Source organism: Triturus cristatus, chromosome 3_1 (assembly GCF_964204655.1).
Source record: "Triturus cristatus chromosome 3_1, aTriCri1.1, whole genome shotgun sequence".
Classification (NCBI taxonomy): domain Eukaryota; kingdom Metazoa; phylum Chordata; class Amphibia; order Caudata; family Salamandridae; genus Triturus; species Triturus cristatus.
In genome coordinates, this window is record NC_140583.1 from 340839226 (window position 1) to 340859669 (window position 20444).

Genomic DNA, 20444 nt, shown 5'->3' on the forward strand with positions numbered 1-20444 from the left:
GGAGTGCAACCTGCGCTTTATAAAAACCTCATTACATTACATTACATTTACATTACGCCTGCTTCAGGACTGACTTAGCCATGATATCCTATGGAAGGTGGATATCATGGCTACATTTGTGAGTCCCTATCAGCAAGCTAACGTGAGATTATCGCTGGGTTTCCAGCGATAATCTCACGTTAGGCAGTTAGCGTGAGGATTTTTATCGCTGAGGAGATAAGCGTTGCTAATAGCACACTATCTCAGTGATAAAAATCCACGTTACCCGGCGATAATTATCCTCACGCTAAGAATGCTGAGCGATAATTATTGCCGGGTGTTGCTGATATGCCCCAAAGTCACCTGGCGCGCAAACATATTGGTCCTGGATGTGACGCATACAAGGGGGCATCAGCACCTAATGTCACAAATTGTGACATTACGTGCACACACCTACCTTCTGTGGGCCACTTACCTCATGACTTGATTCCATATTGCAAGTCACTACAGCTGGTGTTATTCCTTGGGTTTAGCAGGCGTAGGCATTGTGATGTATTGGCAGCGCATCAGCCTCAAGCGGAAAAAAAGTGGTAAATACCACTGTAGCAGTTTTACGGTAGGCATTTCCGATGGAACGCCTACCTTGCATAAATGAAAATCTACCTTGGCGCATTCACTGTTCGAAATAAATTGACACTTCTGCATCCATGTAAATATGGAGCAAATGAAGCGCCGCCGCTGTGTCAAAGAAAGTGACGCAATGGCGGTGCAGGGCAGTGTGAGGGCTTGTAAATAAGCCCCTCAGAGTGTAGTGGATGAATTACTCCATCATTATATACTATAGCACTTGTAATAAGGCGGATGGGATGTCTAACGCACTTGTGATGGAGAAACCCGTCCACCAAACTCTAAATCAGGTGCTTTGTCGGCATGATTGATATATTTTTGCCAAATGCACGGAGCCCTTACCAATGAAGACTAAGGGGTCAATTAGAATGTCGGGTGGATCGCCACCGCCCGCATTGCGGTGGTGATCCGCCCGACATTCTCTCCCACCCCCATGCCATTTCCCCCCTGCCATATTACTATGGCGGGGGGACCCCGGCGGACGGTCTTTCTTTCTGATGAATCGACCGGGCGGAAAAGGTTTTAATATGGTGGCGGTGTCTGTTAGACACCGCCATCCATATCACAATATACATGTGGGGAATTGCTTTTCTATGGCCCATAGCGGGGCCCCAGGAGTTTTGTGGGGTGGGGTGCACATGGGGGGTACCTATGGTACCCCCCTGCATTTGCATGCACAACATGGCAGGCACCACGCGGTGCCTGCCACGTTGTGCATGGAAATGCACAACATGCATTTTTGGCATTGCAGCGGGTGGTGCTGGAAGCACCGCCCGCCACAATGTAAAAAATGCATGATGCGCCCGCCAGTGTGGTGGGCGCATCCTAATCTCTCCAACGGGACCGCCGCACTTATGACAAGCTGTCCCTTGTCATTATAATGATGCCCTAAGACTTCATAATGTTGCAGTTTTACCCTTAAAAATGAACACCAAAGATTAATGTTCTCCTGTGTGGCAAAATAAAAGTACTCCGTTTTCTATGGAACCAAGACTAATGTTCTCCTGTTTGGCAAAAACTTACCGTACTCCATTCTGTATGGAACCACTTAGCTCCACAAGGTTTGAGGTAGCAAGGTTGTTGGCTGGCTGGCCTTTCCAAGTAGGAGCAATCATAGGGCTTTGCCACTGTAAAACTGTCTGCAGTTTTTCTAACGCAGATTACTTCTCTCTGCTGGGTCCCACTGCCACACTCAACTGAGCACTGGAAAGGGGATAAATAAAGAGACAGGAAAAATCAGATAAGACACCACATAATGTGTATACCAATACCTTAAGAAGTGGCCGAGAACAACATTATTTATTTAGGCAGACAAATAAGATCGTTTTTTTGGATCCAACCATAAAGCATGATTCTAAATAAGTTTTGTTCAATAAGCATTCAATTCGTTTTTTTAATTAAATAGGTGGGCTCAATTCACTAAGATAAGTGTAAATGTATGGGCAGAGTTTTATGATTAGGCATGAACGTATTTTTAGGTCTCGCCTACGCAGCGCGCAAGTGCTACATTGGAGTGACCTTTTGGAATCACTCCGTACTTTTTGGGATATTTGTGCATGCACTGCACTGTTTCCAATGAGCCCTCGTGCATGTACGGCATTTTGTTTGCGGGAGCGAGCAGGGGTGCCATCTGTTTGCAATTATTGCGCCCGCCGCTGCTCGCTCCCATAAGGTAAACACTGTAGATGGACTTTAACTTTCGTGGCCGCGTGCCGCGCTTATCTTTCAGCGCTTGCTTTTCATTGCATTTAAACCGAGCAGGTAGGCTTTCTGCACACTGCGATGGCGCAGCGAGTTGAACGCTTGCTGCTGACAAAATCAGGTGTTGTGCATGTTTTGAGGAAGACTCCTGAGAAGGAAGACTCGACCTTCCATTATTCGGAGCTTGTTGACTTGAGGACCGTGCATTTGTTTATAGTATCCTCTATTATTTATAGCGCTCAGGGACAGCAGAGGTATTTAGCGCCAAATAAAAAAAAAGTTACTTGTTTTAGTGATCTTGGTCGAAAATACAACTTGAGCTATTGGGTCACGCGTGTCCACTTTCATCTTCAGAAATTAAATAGCACGTGGAACGAAAACCACTCTATGCGGTGCGCGCCACCGGCCAGCATATCCGTGTTTCATGCATGCGGCCTAGTGCCATGAGGCTGCGTCCCCGAAGCTTTTAGACGCTGTTTTGCATTCTTCTTGCCTAAGCTCCATGAGAGCTGTGCCGGTGAAGAATTACTGCTCTCCTCCCAAATGTTCTTTTAGAGCCCAGAGTTCACATTTCTGGAATTCCTCAATTCCCAGAGAGAAAGGAAAGGGGCGGTGGGGCTCACCTTCGGTTCCTCCGGTGTGTGTCTTCCATGTAAAGCCCCTCGACCTCTACAGCAGGTGAGACCATGAGCTTGTGGCAAGTACTTTCTCTGGCCGTGGGTCCGAATGCCCCATTTTGATAAACATGGGGTTTGAAAGTGTAACTTTTTGCTTGGGTGTCTGCATTTTAGTTTCCTCACCTTCTCGCTATGGTGTGTTTTGTTTCTACATTTTCTCCTTTACGTGCAGCCTTGGGGTCCCCTTTCACCGATTCAGGACCGCGTGGCTTATTGCTGGTAGTATAGACCCTGTTCTTTATGTCCGCTCTATCTTACATCTGTTTTTTTGCTACCAGTTTCTAAGTTGTATGAATGCATTAGTGGCGGCCACAAACAATACTCTCGGAGCCCGAGAAGTTGGGGATCTCTGTGTGAAGGCGGGGGACGGAGGGGAGGCTCTGATGTCCCTCCCACTGATGACATCCCGAGGTGCTGAGTGCTAAGGGCGTTTCTCTGGGCTCCACCTTGCCAACAAATGTTGCAACATGAGTTATAGAGAAGTTTATTATTTACCTGTTAGTGCATGAAAAGAGGGCCTCCCAGTTAGATGTTGAGCCTTGATAACAATTGTAGGACGTTTGATTTTTAGGCTAATGGGGACTTTCTCCGCACCGAGGATTCATTTGTAAAATGACAGACTCACTTTACTTTTGCAACACTTGCATCAGTCCCACCCGACACTTTCCTTCTCCCACAAACTCTCTTTTTCTTCATTTCTGTTGTCCTCTACCTTTCTCTCTTCCTCCGTCTTCCCCTCCCCATTAATTGACTCTGCCTCACTCACTGGATTTTCTCCTATTCTTCAATCTCTTATGGTATAGCACCCAGGATAATATGCTGCATAGCTAAACACTTGTAAGGTCCCAAAGGCGAGACCTATTGGCTCTTGGCTATGCCAATGCTTGTTACACTTTTTCACAGTTAAACAACATATGACTTTTGAAGATACAGGACGCGATTTATTGAGAAGCTTCTCTGTTCTGCAAAAGGTAGCGGCCGCTGGTCTGCCACAGCTCTCTCAGCAACTGGTCCGTCCACTTCCAAGAATCCACACACCAGATTCTGGAAGTGGAAGCTCCTTGCCACCAGAGAACTACAAACAGTTGCCAGGCAACGACTTGCAAAACATAACGCATCTCCTTTCCTTAACAACATTAACATGGAAATAATATATATATTATTATTTACATGTTAATGTTGTTAGGAAAGGGAGATGTGTTATGTTTTGTAAGGCAATACAGACAAATAAACAATAATATTTTTTATTTTTTTTCGCACCACGATTTATGCACACACATAATCCTCCAACGCTCTTGGTTTCCTTTTTATGAGGGAGCTAGATTCCCTACATGGTTGCTCCACACTGCCATCTTCCACACAGCTCCTGGACCATTCCTTTTCTTCAACTTCTCACCTAGCCACCCTCTTGGCATTCTATCAATTACCATCTGACAAATTGATGGTATCCTCACCTCAATCCCTTTCTTGGGGGAAGAAAGTTTTGAGTAACTGCATAGTCTGACTAACATTCCCTTGGTAAATACCTTTCCATTTTTCTTCACTTTTATGTTGTATCTTAGATTGTACTTAATCAAATGCTTCTCCACTTTGCTGCGTACATCATAATAGTCAACCTTGTGTGGACCAGCCCTTGCCATCCAGGCTGACACCCCAACAGTGCACAGTACTCTGCCCTTCAATAAACAGAATGGGGATTCCCCAGTTGCTGAATGTGGTGTAGTACAATAGTTCCACAACATATCCCGCACTTGCTTCTTCCAACACGTGTTGCCAAGTTCACTTCTCTCTCCCAACACATGGTTGAAGCGTCCCACCAAACTATTACCCCTGGGATAATAAACTGGGATTTTGCAATGGCTGATACCCTTTCTTAAAAGGAACAAAATACATTTCACTGACATAAATTCAGGACCCTTATCAATTACTATCTTAGCAGGGCAGCCCTCTTTCCTGTAAAATGGCTTCACAAAAGCTTAACAATTTGCCAGATTTTACTTCACTCATGTATGCTACTTTATGCCATTTTGAAAAGAAATCTGTCATCACAATTGCATACTTCTCACTAATGCCCAGTCCCTCAAATTGCCCACAGATGTCCATCGCAACCTTTTCCCATGAGCGTTTGGGAAAAACTACAGTCCCAGACATACCTCTCTACCTCTTTTTTCATACCCAGCCACCAGAAATCTACGTGTGATTTCCTCTTCATAGCTGTCATGCTTCCGCGTCCTTCATGAAGCAAGGTCAGCAACTTAGCTCTCTGGTCAACAGGTACCACTAGCCTTTAATTATTTCTCATGAAACTGTCCTCTGCTGACAACTCATCCTATACATACTTAAACATAACTAGATCCTCATTTCCCCCCTTAGGGGCACACAGTAAAGTCTCCATCAATTTGACCAGATTGGGATCAGCCAACACAGCTTCATTCCACTCTTCTCTCCCAATAGCACCACACACATCTGATACCTCCTCCACCACCCACTCATCATTGTCATCTTCATTTACATCATCAATCGACAACCTAGACAAACAATCAGCATTACTATTCCTTACACCGGGAATGTACTTTACCGAAAATGTATGCTCTTGGAGACAGCACCACCACTTAGCAATTATAGGTGTGGCTCTCCCAGCTCCTGCTCTCGTGAACAAATCCACCAGCGGTTTGTGGATCATTTGCAATTCAAAATGTTTTTCACAAACATAGATGCGAAAGTGTTGTACTCCCCACCAACAAGCTAGAGCCTCACATGCCACCAAAGAGTATGTGCTCTCTGATTCTTTTAAAGTGTGTGAAGCGAATGCCACCACTCTTTCCATTGCCTCATGCACCTGCATGAGTACATTACCCAATTCACGATTGCTTGCATCGGCCACAATTATAGTTTTGTCACAGGGATCAAAAGGTTTGAGAGCTAAAGCCCTCACAATTGCTTCTTTCACTCTTTCATTCTGGAAGTCCTTGGACCACTGAAATCTCACTCCCTTTTTCATCACCTCACGCAATACATTCACCATGTCAGTAAAATGATGAATAAATTTGGTGTAGTATTCTGCAAGACCAGGCAATGATCTTAACTGATCCCTGTCTCACAGAGCAGGAGCCTTCTCAATCGCCTCAACTAAATCCATTTTTGGTTTTACCCCTTGATAAGACAACGTGTGACCCAGATAGTCCAATTCCTGTATGTCAAATGTGCATTTTTCTAAACCGATGGTAAAGTCCACACTCTCCAACCTATGCAATACTTCTTTCAGAATTACGTCATGTTGGTTCTTGTCCTCACCCCACACCAATACGTCATCTTTCTTCTCACCTTGCATGGCCCTTTGGAACACCGCGGATGCAGCAGGTAACCCAGAGGGCATGTGGATAAACCGAAAAACTTCTTCTGGTGTTATGAATTACGTCAAATGTTTGGATCCCTCTTGCAATCGTACTTGATGGTAAGCGTTGGAAAAGTCCTACGGGATGAAATATCTACCCCCCTTCATGCTTGCCAACATTTCATTTATGCGAGGAAGAGGGTGCCACTCTACCCCAATACTATCATTCAGGTCTCTAAGGTCTATACACATGCGAATTTTCCCATGCAGCGTCCTTGTGATTACAATCATACTTAACCATTCTGATGCCTCAATGGGTTCTATCACCCCTTCACTGCATAGCCTCACTAATTCCTCCTTGAGTAAACCCCATAGAGACAAAGGAACAATCCTCATTTTATGAACCTTGGGTATGGCCCCTCCTTTCACACAACCCGGTGCTCAAACCATTTCAGGCAACCTAACTGCATACTGAATAATTTTAGAAACATGCTATCCCAATTGTCTGCTACCTGTAATCCGGTCAACAACACCTGCATGGGAGCATTGGGATCTAAAATCATCCCCAACGTGCGCTGCTCTTTCCACCCCAGCAGGGACATACACTTTTCCTTGAGCCTTTCTGTCCAGAATCCCAGTTCTGTCACACAATATCCTATTACCTTTTTTTCACCACAGTAACCCTCATGTTTTACATCTGCTGGACATAACTTCTAAATGATATAACCCTTCCCATGTGGTTTTGTCGATTAAGGTAAATGGGGAACACAAATCTGCCCACACTTGCAGCGCCTACCCATTAATAATGATGCAACATTTTGCCAGAGTAACCAGACTCTGATTCACTCACCACTTCCACATCATCGTCATCACTTTAGTCAGAATCTCTTGTGTGTGAGTTCATTCTTGTTTCCTCAATTCACAGATTTCTTTTACCTGGGGCTATCAACTAGCCTGTGAGCCCTCTAGAAATTATCCAATTTCTTACATTTAAAACATCTACTACTAACAGCAAGTAAATTTCTAGCCTCAGCTAAACTGTGACCCAACACATCTCTTATCTCTTTGTGCAATTACTAAAACTGATGACAATTTCAACTGCACCCTTGATTTAGCACATGGGGATCTTCAACTCATGGTGCCACATCTTGTATCTCAGTTTTTGGTGTTCCTATTGCTGACGATTACTGGAAACAGAGTCCTTACTGCTGATGTTCACATATGTAAACCAGGAAACAGTTTGCCAGCAAAAAGGTGTGCCTGTCACCGAGCACACAGGAAAGGTGTGTGCGTTACCAAACACACAACACCTTAATTAGTTCCTCCCTATGCGAACATGATAGTTCCTGTAATCGTCCACTTGTCCTCTTTCCCGATCTGTCCCATGAAGAAAATCCTCCTTTTCAAGATGGCACAGAAATGCGGTGAACATTTTGATGCCCCACAGGTCTCTTTAGTGACATGCACCAGACGCTGGCCAATCCCACAATCCCATGCACCCTGGAACTCTTTACAACCAGGACAATCCCAAAATGCCACATACGTGTAACAAGTTCTCTTCCCTCAAACTCCAGAGCCTGCCGTCGTCACAACTAGGCAGCTAGCACGAGCATGGGTGAGGACTGCGAATCCTGCCCTGCATTCAAATATCGCTGCAGCACTGGCTTATGAATTCAAGCACGAGAGCCACAAACAACTGCATCAACTAATTGCTCATAGTTATAACTGCAGGTAATCCACCAAATCAGCAAAGTTAAAGATTAATCCTTTATCCGTCTTTTACTCCAACACGCATCTCAGGGCAAACACGAAAATGCACTGCAGGATGTCCTTGCACAGATAGCTCACACCAAGGTCTTACCATGTTCCCTTGGAAATCGTCCCTTCCTGCACTTAGGTCCCGGCACAAGCAGACACCTTGTTTGAAGATCTCTACCCAAGACACTGGTGGGATAAATTAGACCAGAGGCCGCATTCAAAATTCCATTGAGGGACGCTGTGTCCCTCAGTTTGCTGTATTTCTGCATCACATCCTGTATATTATGTTCAGGATCCTGCCCTGTCGCCACTTTTACAAATTTATTGAGAAACTTCTTTATTCTGCTAAAGGTAACGTCTCCTGATCTGCCCCAGCTCTCTCAGCAACTGGTCCCTCCACTTCCAAGAATCTACATGCCGAATTCTGGAAGTGGAAGCTCCATGCCACCAGAGAAAAACAAACAGTTACCAGGCACCTACTTACAAAACATAACAATAATATACTGGAAAGCCTCATCAGGTGTCATTTAATAGTATATTCCATGGCATATTTAGGAGAACTGAATTCACAAACAGAGTGGTCTTCTATCAATAAAATTGCTTTGTAACACATTGCTAATTACTAGACATACGAGGAATTTTGATTACTGTGGAGTAATTTTGGTAATTCTGCCTTACTCTTTGATGCAGAATTACCGACAATCAGGCATTAATTCTCTTTGGGTAATTAGGAGTAATTTGGGGAAAAGATCCTACCATGAGGACACTTTTAGTGAGCGCGAATGGGGGCTTGTGCTAGCCATTTATTTTCTGCTGCATTTAGCATTGTTTCTTAGCGCAAAATACATCATAGGTCTGTCTTGGCCACAAGCAGCATCTCACACTCGCTACTTGTGTTTTGTTGCGTTTATCGCTATTTCTCAGCACAAAATGCAACCATATATTCATATTTAGAAGTGAGGGTGCATTGTGTGCTAAGAAATAGCAATAATCACAGAATTACTCCTCTTGCGTAATCTCGCATAATTTTGTAATTCTGCATGATTACAATACACCGAATTACGCTAGTTATGCCCACCCCTACTAAATACCCATATTTTGTAATACTTGTTAGACCTGTCAGCCTTAGGGTGTTCTTTGCCTCCAAACGTTTTGCCTTCACCCCTTCTATTTTTGCTGATCTCATTTTTGCTGGCTGTTGTACTCTGCACATTTACCCCTGCTAACCTGTTCTTAAGTGCTTGTGCTCTCTCCTCTAAACATTGTATAATTGGTTTACACCCAATAGTTCTATTTAATTTACTTCTAAGTCCTTAGTAGACTTGTACCACATGTAACTAGGGCCTGTAAATTAAATGCGAATAGTGGGCATGCAGCACTGATTGTGCCACCCACTTCCTAAGCATGTCTCAGGCCTGGAGTTTTAACTGCCAATGCGACCTGCCAAGATAAATATTTTGCCAGGTTCAAACTGTCACAGCTGTGGTCAGCGACTCTAGGAGTCTACCCATCTTTACGGGCCCTCGGATGGTCTGGGGCAAGATTCATGGCGCTTTTGCGGTATCTAAGTACTGGTGGCATTGTCACGCTTCATCCTGCCAGACATGGTATTAGGCACTGGTTTTGTGTACTGTTTTTGCTCATGTACTGTGAACTGCCACTAATTGCCTAAACTTTATGGCCCCATTCCGCTCCACGTAATGTTACCTGCTTATACAGCCTATGTACCCAAAAAGTGACTCTTTGTACATGCAAGCCTGCTTACTGATTTGTTGTACATGCATACATGCCCACTAACATTCCTTAATGCAGGCTGTTTCCCTCCTAAGACGTTGCTCGTCCTTCAGCAGCAACTAAGGACTATGTGTCCCAACCTCCAGAGCACATCCGCCATCTTGGGAAGGGCTCTAGTATAAAATGAGCCCTGCCCTTGATATGTCACTCGCTAGGCTTCGCCTTGGCTTTGGGAGGGACATCATCTGAAACTCTTGCATGCGGTGTCCGATGTGGGCGCGGTTCTTTGTCTCTGATAGTAGCTTGAGGCTCCAATGGGAGACATCGAGAAAGATGAGAGCATCCTTGAGTAACATCCGATGCCAAGACTCCAGTTGGCTGAGTATTGTTGAACAACCGCGTTGAGATTGGTCAAATCTCTTTTTGTGAGAGCACTCTGTGCCGATCCCAGGCAATTCATTCAGGCGTGCTTTTTGGAGCCATGGGCCAATATTATAGGAACCTTAGAATAACTATATTGGAACGTTGGGATATTGTTACTGTATGACACTTGTGAGGCAGGTCCCGCATTAGACATTGTTTGTGAAACTGCCAGGGAGCACATGATAATACTATTGCTGGGTAACTGCACATTACTAACGAAAAACAGTGACTGATCAACTGTTCTCCAGATTACTATATCCCTGCTCAAGACTACTACGGAGTAGCGTCTGGTAGGTATGTATGCTGAAGTATGTTAAAAGCCATCTGATTCATACTAATTTGCTGATTATAAGTTTGTTGGTATTTACAATTGTTATTGTCATTCATGTTTTAGAACACCACTACCTCTATAACACAAGGAATACAAAATAAGTGTTCTTAGTGAGAAGTGCTTCCCTGACTCCACTTTGAAGAGAGTGGGGAACCCTATGATGAAGCATGACACATGGAGGTGTGTGAGGACATCCCAACACATTTTTGTGTATGCCCAGAAATAGATTTGTATGAGGTTGAGCATTGGTTGATATACATGTATAAATTGAATCGAGTGTGGCTTTGTTGTGTCAAAATTGTTATATTTCACAGTTCCATTCTCAGTTAAAGTGCCTCCCTGACTCCAGGTGTAGGTCGGCTCTTAATCAAACCGGGTTTTTAAAGAGCGTGGAGAATCCTCTGATGAAGTATGACTCATTGTGGTGTGTGAGGACATTCCATCACATTTTTGTGTATGCCTAGCAGTAGATTGTTATGAGGTCAAGCATTGGTTGATATACAGGAATACATTGAATCTAGTGTGGCTTTGTTATGTTAAACGTGTTACATATTGGAATCACTGTTGTCTGCTGTGCTTTTCCCACAGCCTCCTGGAACTAATTTAGTTGTGGTAGCAGGCAAAGCCAAAATCAAAATCAAATGCAGAAAGAGAAGTAGACACAAATAAGACAAAAAAGTACATTAATATCCATAGATGTACTTCTGAAGAGGAAGATAATTCAATTACTCCAGATGTGTTATGTATTTAATTTGCTTGTGTAGTTTCTTGCCACCAAGGGCACTTCACCCAGTGGTACATGGGAGACGAATGGGAGCATTTAGTCCAAGGAACTGCACAGAGATTACCCATCTATAGTCTTGTATAAGTTTGTCCCCCAAATTGTATACTTTGTTTGGGCCATGTCTTGTTTTTGTTTCTTGAAGTAGGACCCTGCATGACTTTGCATGTACCCTCATGTGGTAGGATGTGAAAAGCTTCTTGACCTGTGGCCAGGACAATGCTTTCTGTAGTTTCTGCAGTTCTTTATTGGTAGCCAATTGAGCAATCAAATTTCACATGCTGCAGATGAGCTATACCACTATTTCCTGACACTTAATAGTTTCATGGCTGCCATGTTAGAGGGTTTTGCAAAGAGATTATTTCAGTAGACCTACCAGACCATTACTGCCACAAGGATGAACATGATCCAGTGAGATTTGAGTAACATTAAGAGCAGTGGTCACGAGAGCCACGAATGGCAAAATGTGTTTTTTGTTACATGAATATACTGAATGGGTAACGAAGTGCTGTAGAACAATCGTTCTATTTACAAATGATTCTTGAAATTAGGAAGGCCCATTAAAATTATGTGATTCTGAGCTCCCTAAGTTTTCTGCAAACATAATAGTTTTGCTGTAGCTGTCCCTGACACATATTCCACCGTCTGTCACATAATTTGCAGATTTCAACAAGAAACTTCTAGACATTATGAAGCCTATTCACGAAAAAACTGCATAAGTACATTAGAGATCTCTGTCTCTGCCTGAATGTACTTTTATAACTTGTCTCGCAGGCTCCTATTCCCACTGTGGAAATCTCCATAGAGGAGAAGTCTGCACAGGGAAAGTAACACCTTCTCTGCAAATGCACACTTAAAAAAAAGTCTCCATTAAGTTCATGTCATGCAGATCTGAAGAGTACACCATCACCAGGGAGGGTATCTTGGTATGAGGAAAACATTTTCCCTTAAGGAGGAGGCCCATTCATGATTCATTCTCCTTCCCGCAATGTAAACTGAGTTACTTTAGCCCTGTCCTATAGTGAATCTCTGACTGTTTCCAGGGAGGAAAAGGATTGTACAGATTTTGGAAAGACACACAAAGGGATAGATTTGTGGTCCTCAATTTAAAACCTTGAGTGCAGAGCTCCGCCCACTTAAAAGCCCTCATAAAAGCCTTTACCCTTACCAGGAATACCTTGGTGAGATCCTGGTAGTTGTATAAATGAAAATGCAGTCTTAAAGTTACATTTATGGCCAAGCTTACTTTTGTGAATAGGCCCTTATGGGTCTAACTCAAGTAGATCAAAAGTTATTCAAATGAAAGCATAGCACAAGGTGTCATGTAGTGCCTTAAAGGGCAAATAAGACTCTACTACGGAACTGGTTAAAGTCTCAAAATGTTGCACATGTACTGCTATGGAATGTGGCACATTATGCCACATAAATTGGTCCTCCATTGCTATATAACTACAGTGGTCGTGGATATAGGTGGGTGTATTGTGTTTGTAGTTCAAATCAATGTCTGATAACAAAAAGAGAGTCACCCCCTAATTAAAAGGGGGGATCGAGTTTTTAAACCACATAACAACGCCATACCACTCCCACTCTACATTTTAAAAAAGCATTTTATGTATGCCCACTGCAGGTACCTCTTAATACACACTCACAAACACCACATGCTTCAAAATAATATTTTACCTTCATTCTTTAAAAGAAGATATACATTTTTTTAACAACCACTATAAAAACACTTCTTTCTTTTACATGATTCGTACACAATTAAAAACAAAAAATAACTGTTGAATGAAAAACGGTATATTTGACAGTTTTATATTTGTCAGTTTTATATTTAGTCTTCCAGCAGCCGCTTCTTATTTGAAGCCCAGAGGCTAGAGGAATACCACTGAGCTACACACATTGAAAGGAATGTGGTAAGTGATAGCAAAGACAGTGCTACGGGTGCCAAGGTCGGAGCCAGCACTAGGAGCTGCCACCAATGTATTCCTACCACCATCCCACAGCTGCCAGTGGAGTGCCGCAGCCCCTAGCAGAGTCCGTGCCCATTCCTGGGTCTCCTATGTGAGCTTTTGCAGAAGATGCAGGACTTTCACTCAGCTTGGTTAGAACAAGAATTACTCATCCTATCTTAGTATTGCCAAAACGATTGCGAAAATGTCCAAAAATTTAACGAGAGCTGCAAAGCTACCCAATAAACTTAAATCAGAGACATGTTTTAACAGAAAAAGTGAACATCAAAACTTTCCGGGAAAGAAGCAGCAAAATTAACTCAATAAAGTCAAATCAATCAATTTGTTGTGAACTTAAATTAGTGAGCTTAACACACAACCTATGAAAACTTGTATGCCTTATTGATATTAAAAGAGGGAACTCGTAAAACAGCCACAAAGCTTTTAGATGAGCCAAACATGCATCCTGTAGTCGAGGGACCTATAAACTCCTGGACCAGTTTTCTGCTAGACTGAACAGATGAAATGCGCGTGTATTATCCTACCAGAATGAAATTTACGATTGCCAAATATTCTTAAAGTCATGCATTTAAGCCCCAATAATATTGTAAGGGTCAAATCGAATGTGCAATGAAGGAAGCACGCTGTTTACATTGTGGAAGCCGAGGAGGTTGCCTGAGTAATTTCATAATTGGAGTTCAATGCTGATGTTGGAGTCTCTCTTCGAGGAATTGTTCATGCTTAAACTTGTATATATGGTTTTGCTAAGCGGCAGTATTTGTCCAATATGGTCACCATATGGGAAGTCTGGGGATCAGTCAGCTCAATGCTTTGATTGGTGACGGGAAAAGGGAAGTTATCTTGCCGGTCCAATAGATGACCACCCACAGTTAATGTTAAGAAAATAATATAACGTCAGCTGTAAATTCTGAGATGATTGATTGAGGTCACAAATTAATTAAAACGTCCAGCTATAACTGATCATGGATGCAAAATAAAGAATATGAGGATGTAATTAAAATTAAGTGGGTACTTGCTATAGTATAAAACTGCGAAGCGATTGTATTTCTGGGAATGTGGAGAACATTGATTACAGACGCACGTTCCTCGGTGCGTTGCATTACTTCCGGAGGAGTGCGTTCACAGCTGCATTGTATGTTTCTCCGCTGTGGACCATCTTTCTTAGATTCATCCAGGAAACAAGTTTTAGAGACCTGAAACTCACGATGTAAAACCTACACCTCGTGAAGTGTTCCAGCTATAGCGAGGTATGCAACCATCCCTTGAAGGACTGCATTGTACGTGACCTTTCACACGAAGTTACACAACATAGTGCAAAATACACTGATGTCATCAAATATACAATCATTGATGACATCAATGAAGCTGCAATCAGTTAGTATTTCGCACATCTGCTTCACGGAAGTGCAGAGCCAATCTTGTTTCTATGTGTAGCAGCGGCAAGGACCTGGTCATGCTGAAAGTGGGTCTTCTAACTGCATTTTACTATGAAGTTAGCCATTGCCAGCGATTAACTACGACAGCCTTTCTCGTATATGTATTTTTTGCAAGGACTTCCTAACAGACCTTTTCCCTCCTTATCAAATCCTTTAATTCATAGGCCCTGTGCCCAGAGCTCCAGAATGTGTAAGGGCACTGAGGTTCTGTTTTTAGAGACCTCTGAGCCCCCTCTAATGCCTCCATTCCGGGGACCATAACCAGACCATTAGTCATACTTGTAATATCAGGACGTTGGCAAAGCAGTCCATTTGTCTTGAAAGAATCAACAGAAGGCTAGTAATTTCAGCTCCTAGAAGACCATAAAACAATCCCCTAGATGTCATCTGGCTTTATTGCCTGTCAGTGCATTGTGGTAGAAAAGATTATCTGTGACTTCTTGAACATAAAAGTCTTTTTAATACTTTTTGATTTTTGCTCTTTTACATGACTGCAATGCAGATTGTAAGAATATTAAAAAATCTTATCGTCACTAAACACATTTCATACTGGAATTCCTAACATTATTGGAGTAATAAAACACGCATTACACCCAAACCACTCTTAATATGATGATGGATGTTGCTTGCAGTAACCACCAATCACTCTGTTCTTCTTTTTGATAAAAAATATACGTACCACTGAGAATTATCCAAACTATAAAAAAGAAAGGCAAGAAGCAACAAATTGTATAAAATCAGTCATTGAATGACTAGTTTAACTGCATTCTGTCGAAATTACATGTTAATGATGATAATGAAGGCTGGTGGGTCTCTGCTAAAAAGGAATTGGTTACCCCCCCCCTAATAACTCCTCCTCTATAGAGGATCAGGACATAACTGTTGATCTGAAATTTGTTGATGAGTTTTATCATTAGTGTAGGTTCCTTGCCTTTAGTAGTAAAAAAGTAAAGCGCTTTCTTCAAACAGGAATGCTCCATAATGAAAATTAAGAAGCGTTCAAGTAATCACACTACACAAAATACCAAAATAGTAGTGAACAGTGTGTACAATAAATCTCATAATGAAACAATTTCAATGAGTAGAGGTCAGTGCAATTCTTCAGTTCCAAAATGCAAACAGTCCATTCAGTTTTATGTTCACATTGTCGTGGTCATCAACAACCTTTCAATCCCAGGATACTTAAGGGTCATCATCAGAACTAATGTAATCTCACTGATGCAAGAGCATAGTTAGACAAAATTCAAACAAGAGATGCATTAACAGCTAATTCAATAGATCTCATGAATAAAAAAACTTGGAACCGGGGTCATAAAATGCTCATCATGATTTATGGAAACAGGAGTGCTGCATGCCGACACAGGTGATGCTCAGCGTGTCCGTGTCCGTAAACTGTCCCTCGGGATCGGAGATGTGCAGCTTTTTTCTATTTTGAGTATTGATGATTTACTCTATGGTTTGATTATTGATGAATATTTCTACTGTTTGATGTATTGTTCTGTCTTTGAGTAGTCTCATTGTCCCACTTGCAACCATTGTTATTGATGAGTCTGTATGCCCTTGGTTCCAGGTGTTATGTGGGCTGCCAATGTGTCTAATTGCCATTCTTATGAAACATGACAAGTTCAAAGTTTACATAATATTAATAGCTGGTAACTAAGAGACTGATTACAATCTTGCTGAACAGAGAGAAATCCGCCAAATTATAATTCCAATTTATCCTATGGAACTTGTAATTTGGTGGACGGGATATCCGCCACGTTTGTGATGGAGTATCCAATCCACCAAGATCGCTACTCAGGCCCTAAGGAGCAAGGAAATGTAGTGAGTTGCAGGTTGTGCATTAGATTATTTATATGCACTTCTACAATATATTACTACACTAAGTAGAGTAAAATCTGCATTTAGTTGAATTTTAATTCGCATAGAAGTGTATGTTTATACCGAATGGAAAATCATCGTGCATCGTTAGTGGGCTGGTAAAATATGAATCACAAAGCACAGTAACCAGAGGACTCTGAGTGAGTTTTGTCCGAGCATCTACTGCAATAGAACATATTAGACAGAACTATTGGTAATCAAGACAGGTACAATTAATAAAACACCCGCTTTTCTCACAACTGCAACAACACAAATTAAAAGCACTAGGTACTCCCATAATTTCATATTTAGCTACCCATCATCCTGCATTCCATATAACACCAAATGATCTCTTCTCGGACTTTGCCTATAGTTTACACATTGTGTTGTATGTTGATATAAACAATTATGCTATTTTGACAATATGTTCACTCATCATTTTATTATCATAGATTTCGTTCAACCTGAGACCAGGAAATGTTTGCCCAGCTTAGTTAATATTGAGTATGTGATGCCATCAAACCTTGCAGCTGTCCTTAAGGGTATCGTTTCTCAAATTGGCATCTAAAATTACAGAACTGAACAGCTGTGGTGAGCTATCAAGTCTTCCACAGAAAGAAACAACTTTCTTTCCTCCATTATGCACCAAAATATACTTGTATTCAATCAGTGATGGCATCTGTATTGAATAATGTAATTCCTGATGGAGTCTGTGTTAAATCATGGATTTTTTATGCTTCCGTGATGTATCTCTTTGGCTTACCCCGGTTTGGATTTCAGGAGGGAATAATGACTCAGATATCAATGTAAAAACTGTGGATGGTCTTCCTATTTTCATGGATGTGGGCATCATATGAGAGCCATTATTGCAGTCTACAACTCATGCCGCATATCGCTCGATACTCGCTTGAGATTCCATTCTACTCTAGCACTCGATTCAGTGACATGAGGGACAGGATAGGTGTGGAGGCCTAGGAGGCAGCAGGAGTGGGCACACTGGGTGCATTGTTCCAAGATGGGGGACTCTGCCCTATGATCGGCTACAGGAATAACATGAGCTCCTGGTGAGTCATTTTCTAGCTTATGGCAGTTTGTTGGCTGTGTTAGCGAGATTCTGGGGCATCACAGACACAAAGCCTGACCAACATCCTCTGATACATACGCTTTACATAATAGGTGGTGGGTGTAGACTCATCACATGGTTTGTTCGTGCTTTAGCATACACCAATCATGACCCACTGGCTGCGTCCTGCAGATACTGGGAGAGAGATGCTGGAAGAGAACTAACACAGAAAGAATGGAAAAAAACCCACTCATATTTCCTAGGAAAGTGTAGCAGAATGCTAATCTCTGTACATCCAGCATAATACCCTCCACAGGGCCTATCCTACCAGAGCAACACTTCATCAAATGTTTGGGTCCTCCTCTAATTGTCCTAGATGTTAGCACTAGGAGCAAATATGGTGCATATGATTTGGAGTTGTCCAGAGGCCGCAACACTATGGAAAGCGGTGTCTGGTGCACTGCAAAAGGTGAATGGCAGCACAGATGTTTGTCTTCTTATTCACATAAGAGAGTTAGAGAAGCAGATCAGTTGCAATCTCCCAGGTACAATCGCATCACAAAAGGCAACTGCTGGTGTCTGTTTATCCATTATGGATATTCAAGCAGACAAAAAAGAGGACATACGAAGAAGACATGAGAAAGAAAGGTGCAGAGGGTCCCACTGAGGTCGAATATTAAGCCTCCGACTATCTTCGGGTGATGGGATATTCAAAGATATTGGAGTAGACGCCTCACTCACTTATCGTGACATGCTTCGTCATAGGCGTCTTTCCACACCCAGGTAAGATGGTCCTACCTGGGCGGACTCAACCAAAAGATGTTATGGGAGTTCTTATATAAAATGTTAACTGGCCATGCAGGGAACCAGATGAGTGTTAAAAATACCTACAGGCATACCCAAACAATATGTTTATTCATAGGGTACCTGGGGAACTGGATAAAAACGTGATACAAAGAAAGGTTTTTTTTTCCTGAACGCTATTAATTCAGTTTTACCCACATCAGAATGCCAACATGTTTTGGCAACACAACTTGAGCCCTCACATGCCTTCTTCAGGGCTAGAATCTCTACTCCTAGGTGTCCCTGCTGTTAAATCAGCACGTATTACATGCAAAAATTAGGCCTAATGCGCTCACCTGTTTTTTCTGTTTTCCTGTAGTTTTTCTACTGGGTATCGGTATTTAGCACCATGCGGGTCAGGAGTTTAGGTGCTGTCTTTTAGTCAAACATTCATCAAGTACAGACACTGCCGGAGTACCTATATCTCCCGTCCTGCCCGCCGCCGTGTTTGCAGATGTTTGCACATTAGAAGGCTCATTGTTGGGACTGGCTAAGCATCGGAAAGCTGCCAAATCCACCAACAGTTTAATTGATTTGGCATTGCTAATTGCTCGTCGACTCATAGCCGTGCATTATAAAGCTCTGCCATTACCAGGTAAAGCTCACTGGTGCAAGGCCATGTTCAAATGGGGACAGGTGGAGGCTGTGGCGCTCACGAGAGGAAGCTTATGGACTGTGCAAATGTCCTATAGTAGTGGATTGGGAGGCGCTGTTAGCTGACTTGCAAACCTACAGCGAGTATCTGGTTGGCTAGCACTAGAGCTAATGCTTATAACCCTGGTGTGTCTGGGATGTCATGCCCTGCTAACCCCACTTCTACTTGCCTGCTAGCCCGTACATGTTAAACGCTCCATGTTCACCTGTGCTGATACTACCCCCTGCCTTCTCCTATAGGTGTGGCAATGCCTCCCTACTGCATACTCTGATGTTCATAAGGGATGGTATAGTGGCATATGCCGACATTTCAGGTATAATACTGGACTTCCGTGAGGACAATGCAGATCCAGGATGGAAAGGACTCACACTAGTGATTGTGATAATACTGAATGGGAAGCTACCTCCTCATGACTTCTTATGTTCCATTGTTTGTTCATGTTTGTAAAAATTAACCAAATACTCCTGTTGATATCTGTGTGAGATAATGGTAATACTAGATATGTGATACCTATACCATCAATGCAAATGTATCTTGACACTCGTGATAAATCTAATTGCAAAGTTGATAAATGCAAATAAAAACAGGTTAAAAAAATCATGGATGTGGGCATTCATGTCACAAAATCTTAGAGACTCAGCATACGTGAATTTGCCATTCTTACTGGCCTCTCCAACATTTTGCTTGAAGGAACTGAAATTGCTGAGAAATTTGGACTCCTAAACATTTCTGTCCCTTAAATATGTTAATGTTTGGTTAATACCATATATTACTGTGAAACAATGCAGCCACATTTCACTGCTGCTCTCATAGAATGCTACTTTTTAAGTCATGCCTAGGCAGAGCTTGTGTTGTCGCTTCAAGACATGTTGTATATAATTTGTGGGCTTACAGCCTGCCCATTGCTTTTCAATCGTTTCTTTGAATGTTCTTTAAAAAGTCTTGCTTCCAAGTGGTTAATCTTTCCTATATGAACTTATTTTTTCTTTGTCCAACAGCAGTTCACACTAGTTCTCTGTGTTTTCACTCACTCTGAGATTTTCGGCAAACAGGGATGTATATCTTGTTCTTATCTTATAATATTTGCTGTTCATTCAAAGACTGAGATCAAATTACTGAAGCTGTTTCTCTGAGGGCACCTGCTTACGTTATCCATCTGCCCCGGTGTGATTACAGCGTGTGATACCAGGGGTTTCAATCCATTTTTTTCATCATTCTTCTTCCCATCATCGGTTCCTCCCCGTCATTGCTGAGTATTTTTTAGAGGTAGAA

The 20444-nt window shown here is 42.3% G+C and overlaps 1 protein-coding gene across 1 annotated transcript in view; it reads right to left on the reverse strand.

Annotated features, from left to right (window-relative positions):
* The window catches only part of THSD4 (thrombospondin type 1 domain containing 4), a 2089562-nt gene that overhangs the window by 53081 nt on the left and 2016037 nt on the right, over nt 1-20444 (reverse strand). The window contains exon 16 of the mRNA XM_085644058.1: nt 1630-1809. Within this exon, the coding sequence (XP_085500184.1) occupies nt 1630-1809 (180 nt within the window). The remainder of the gene's footprint in view (nt 1-1629; nt 1810-20444) is intronic.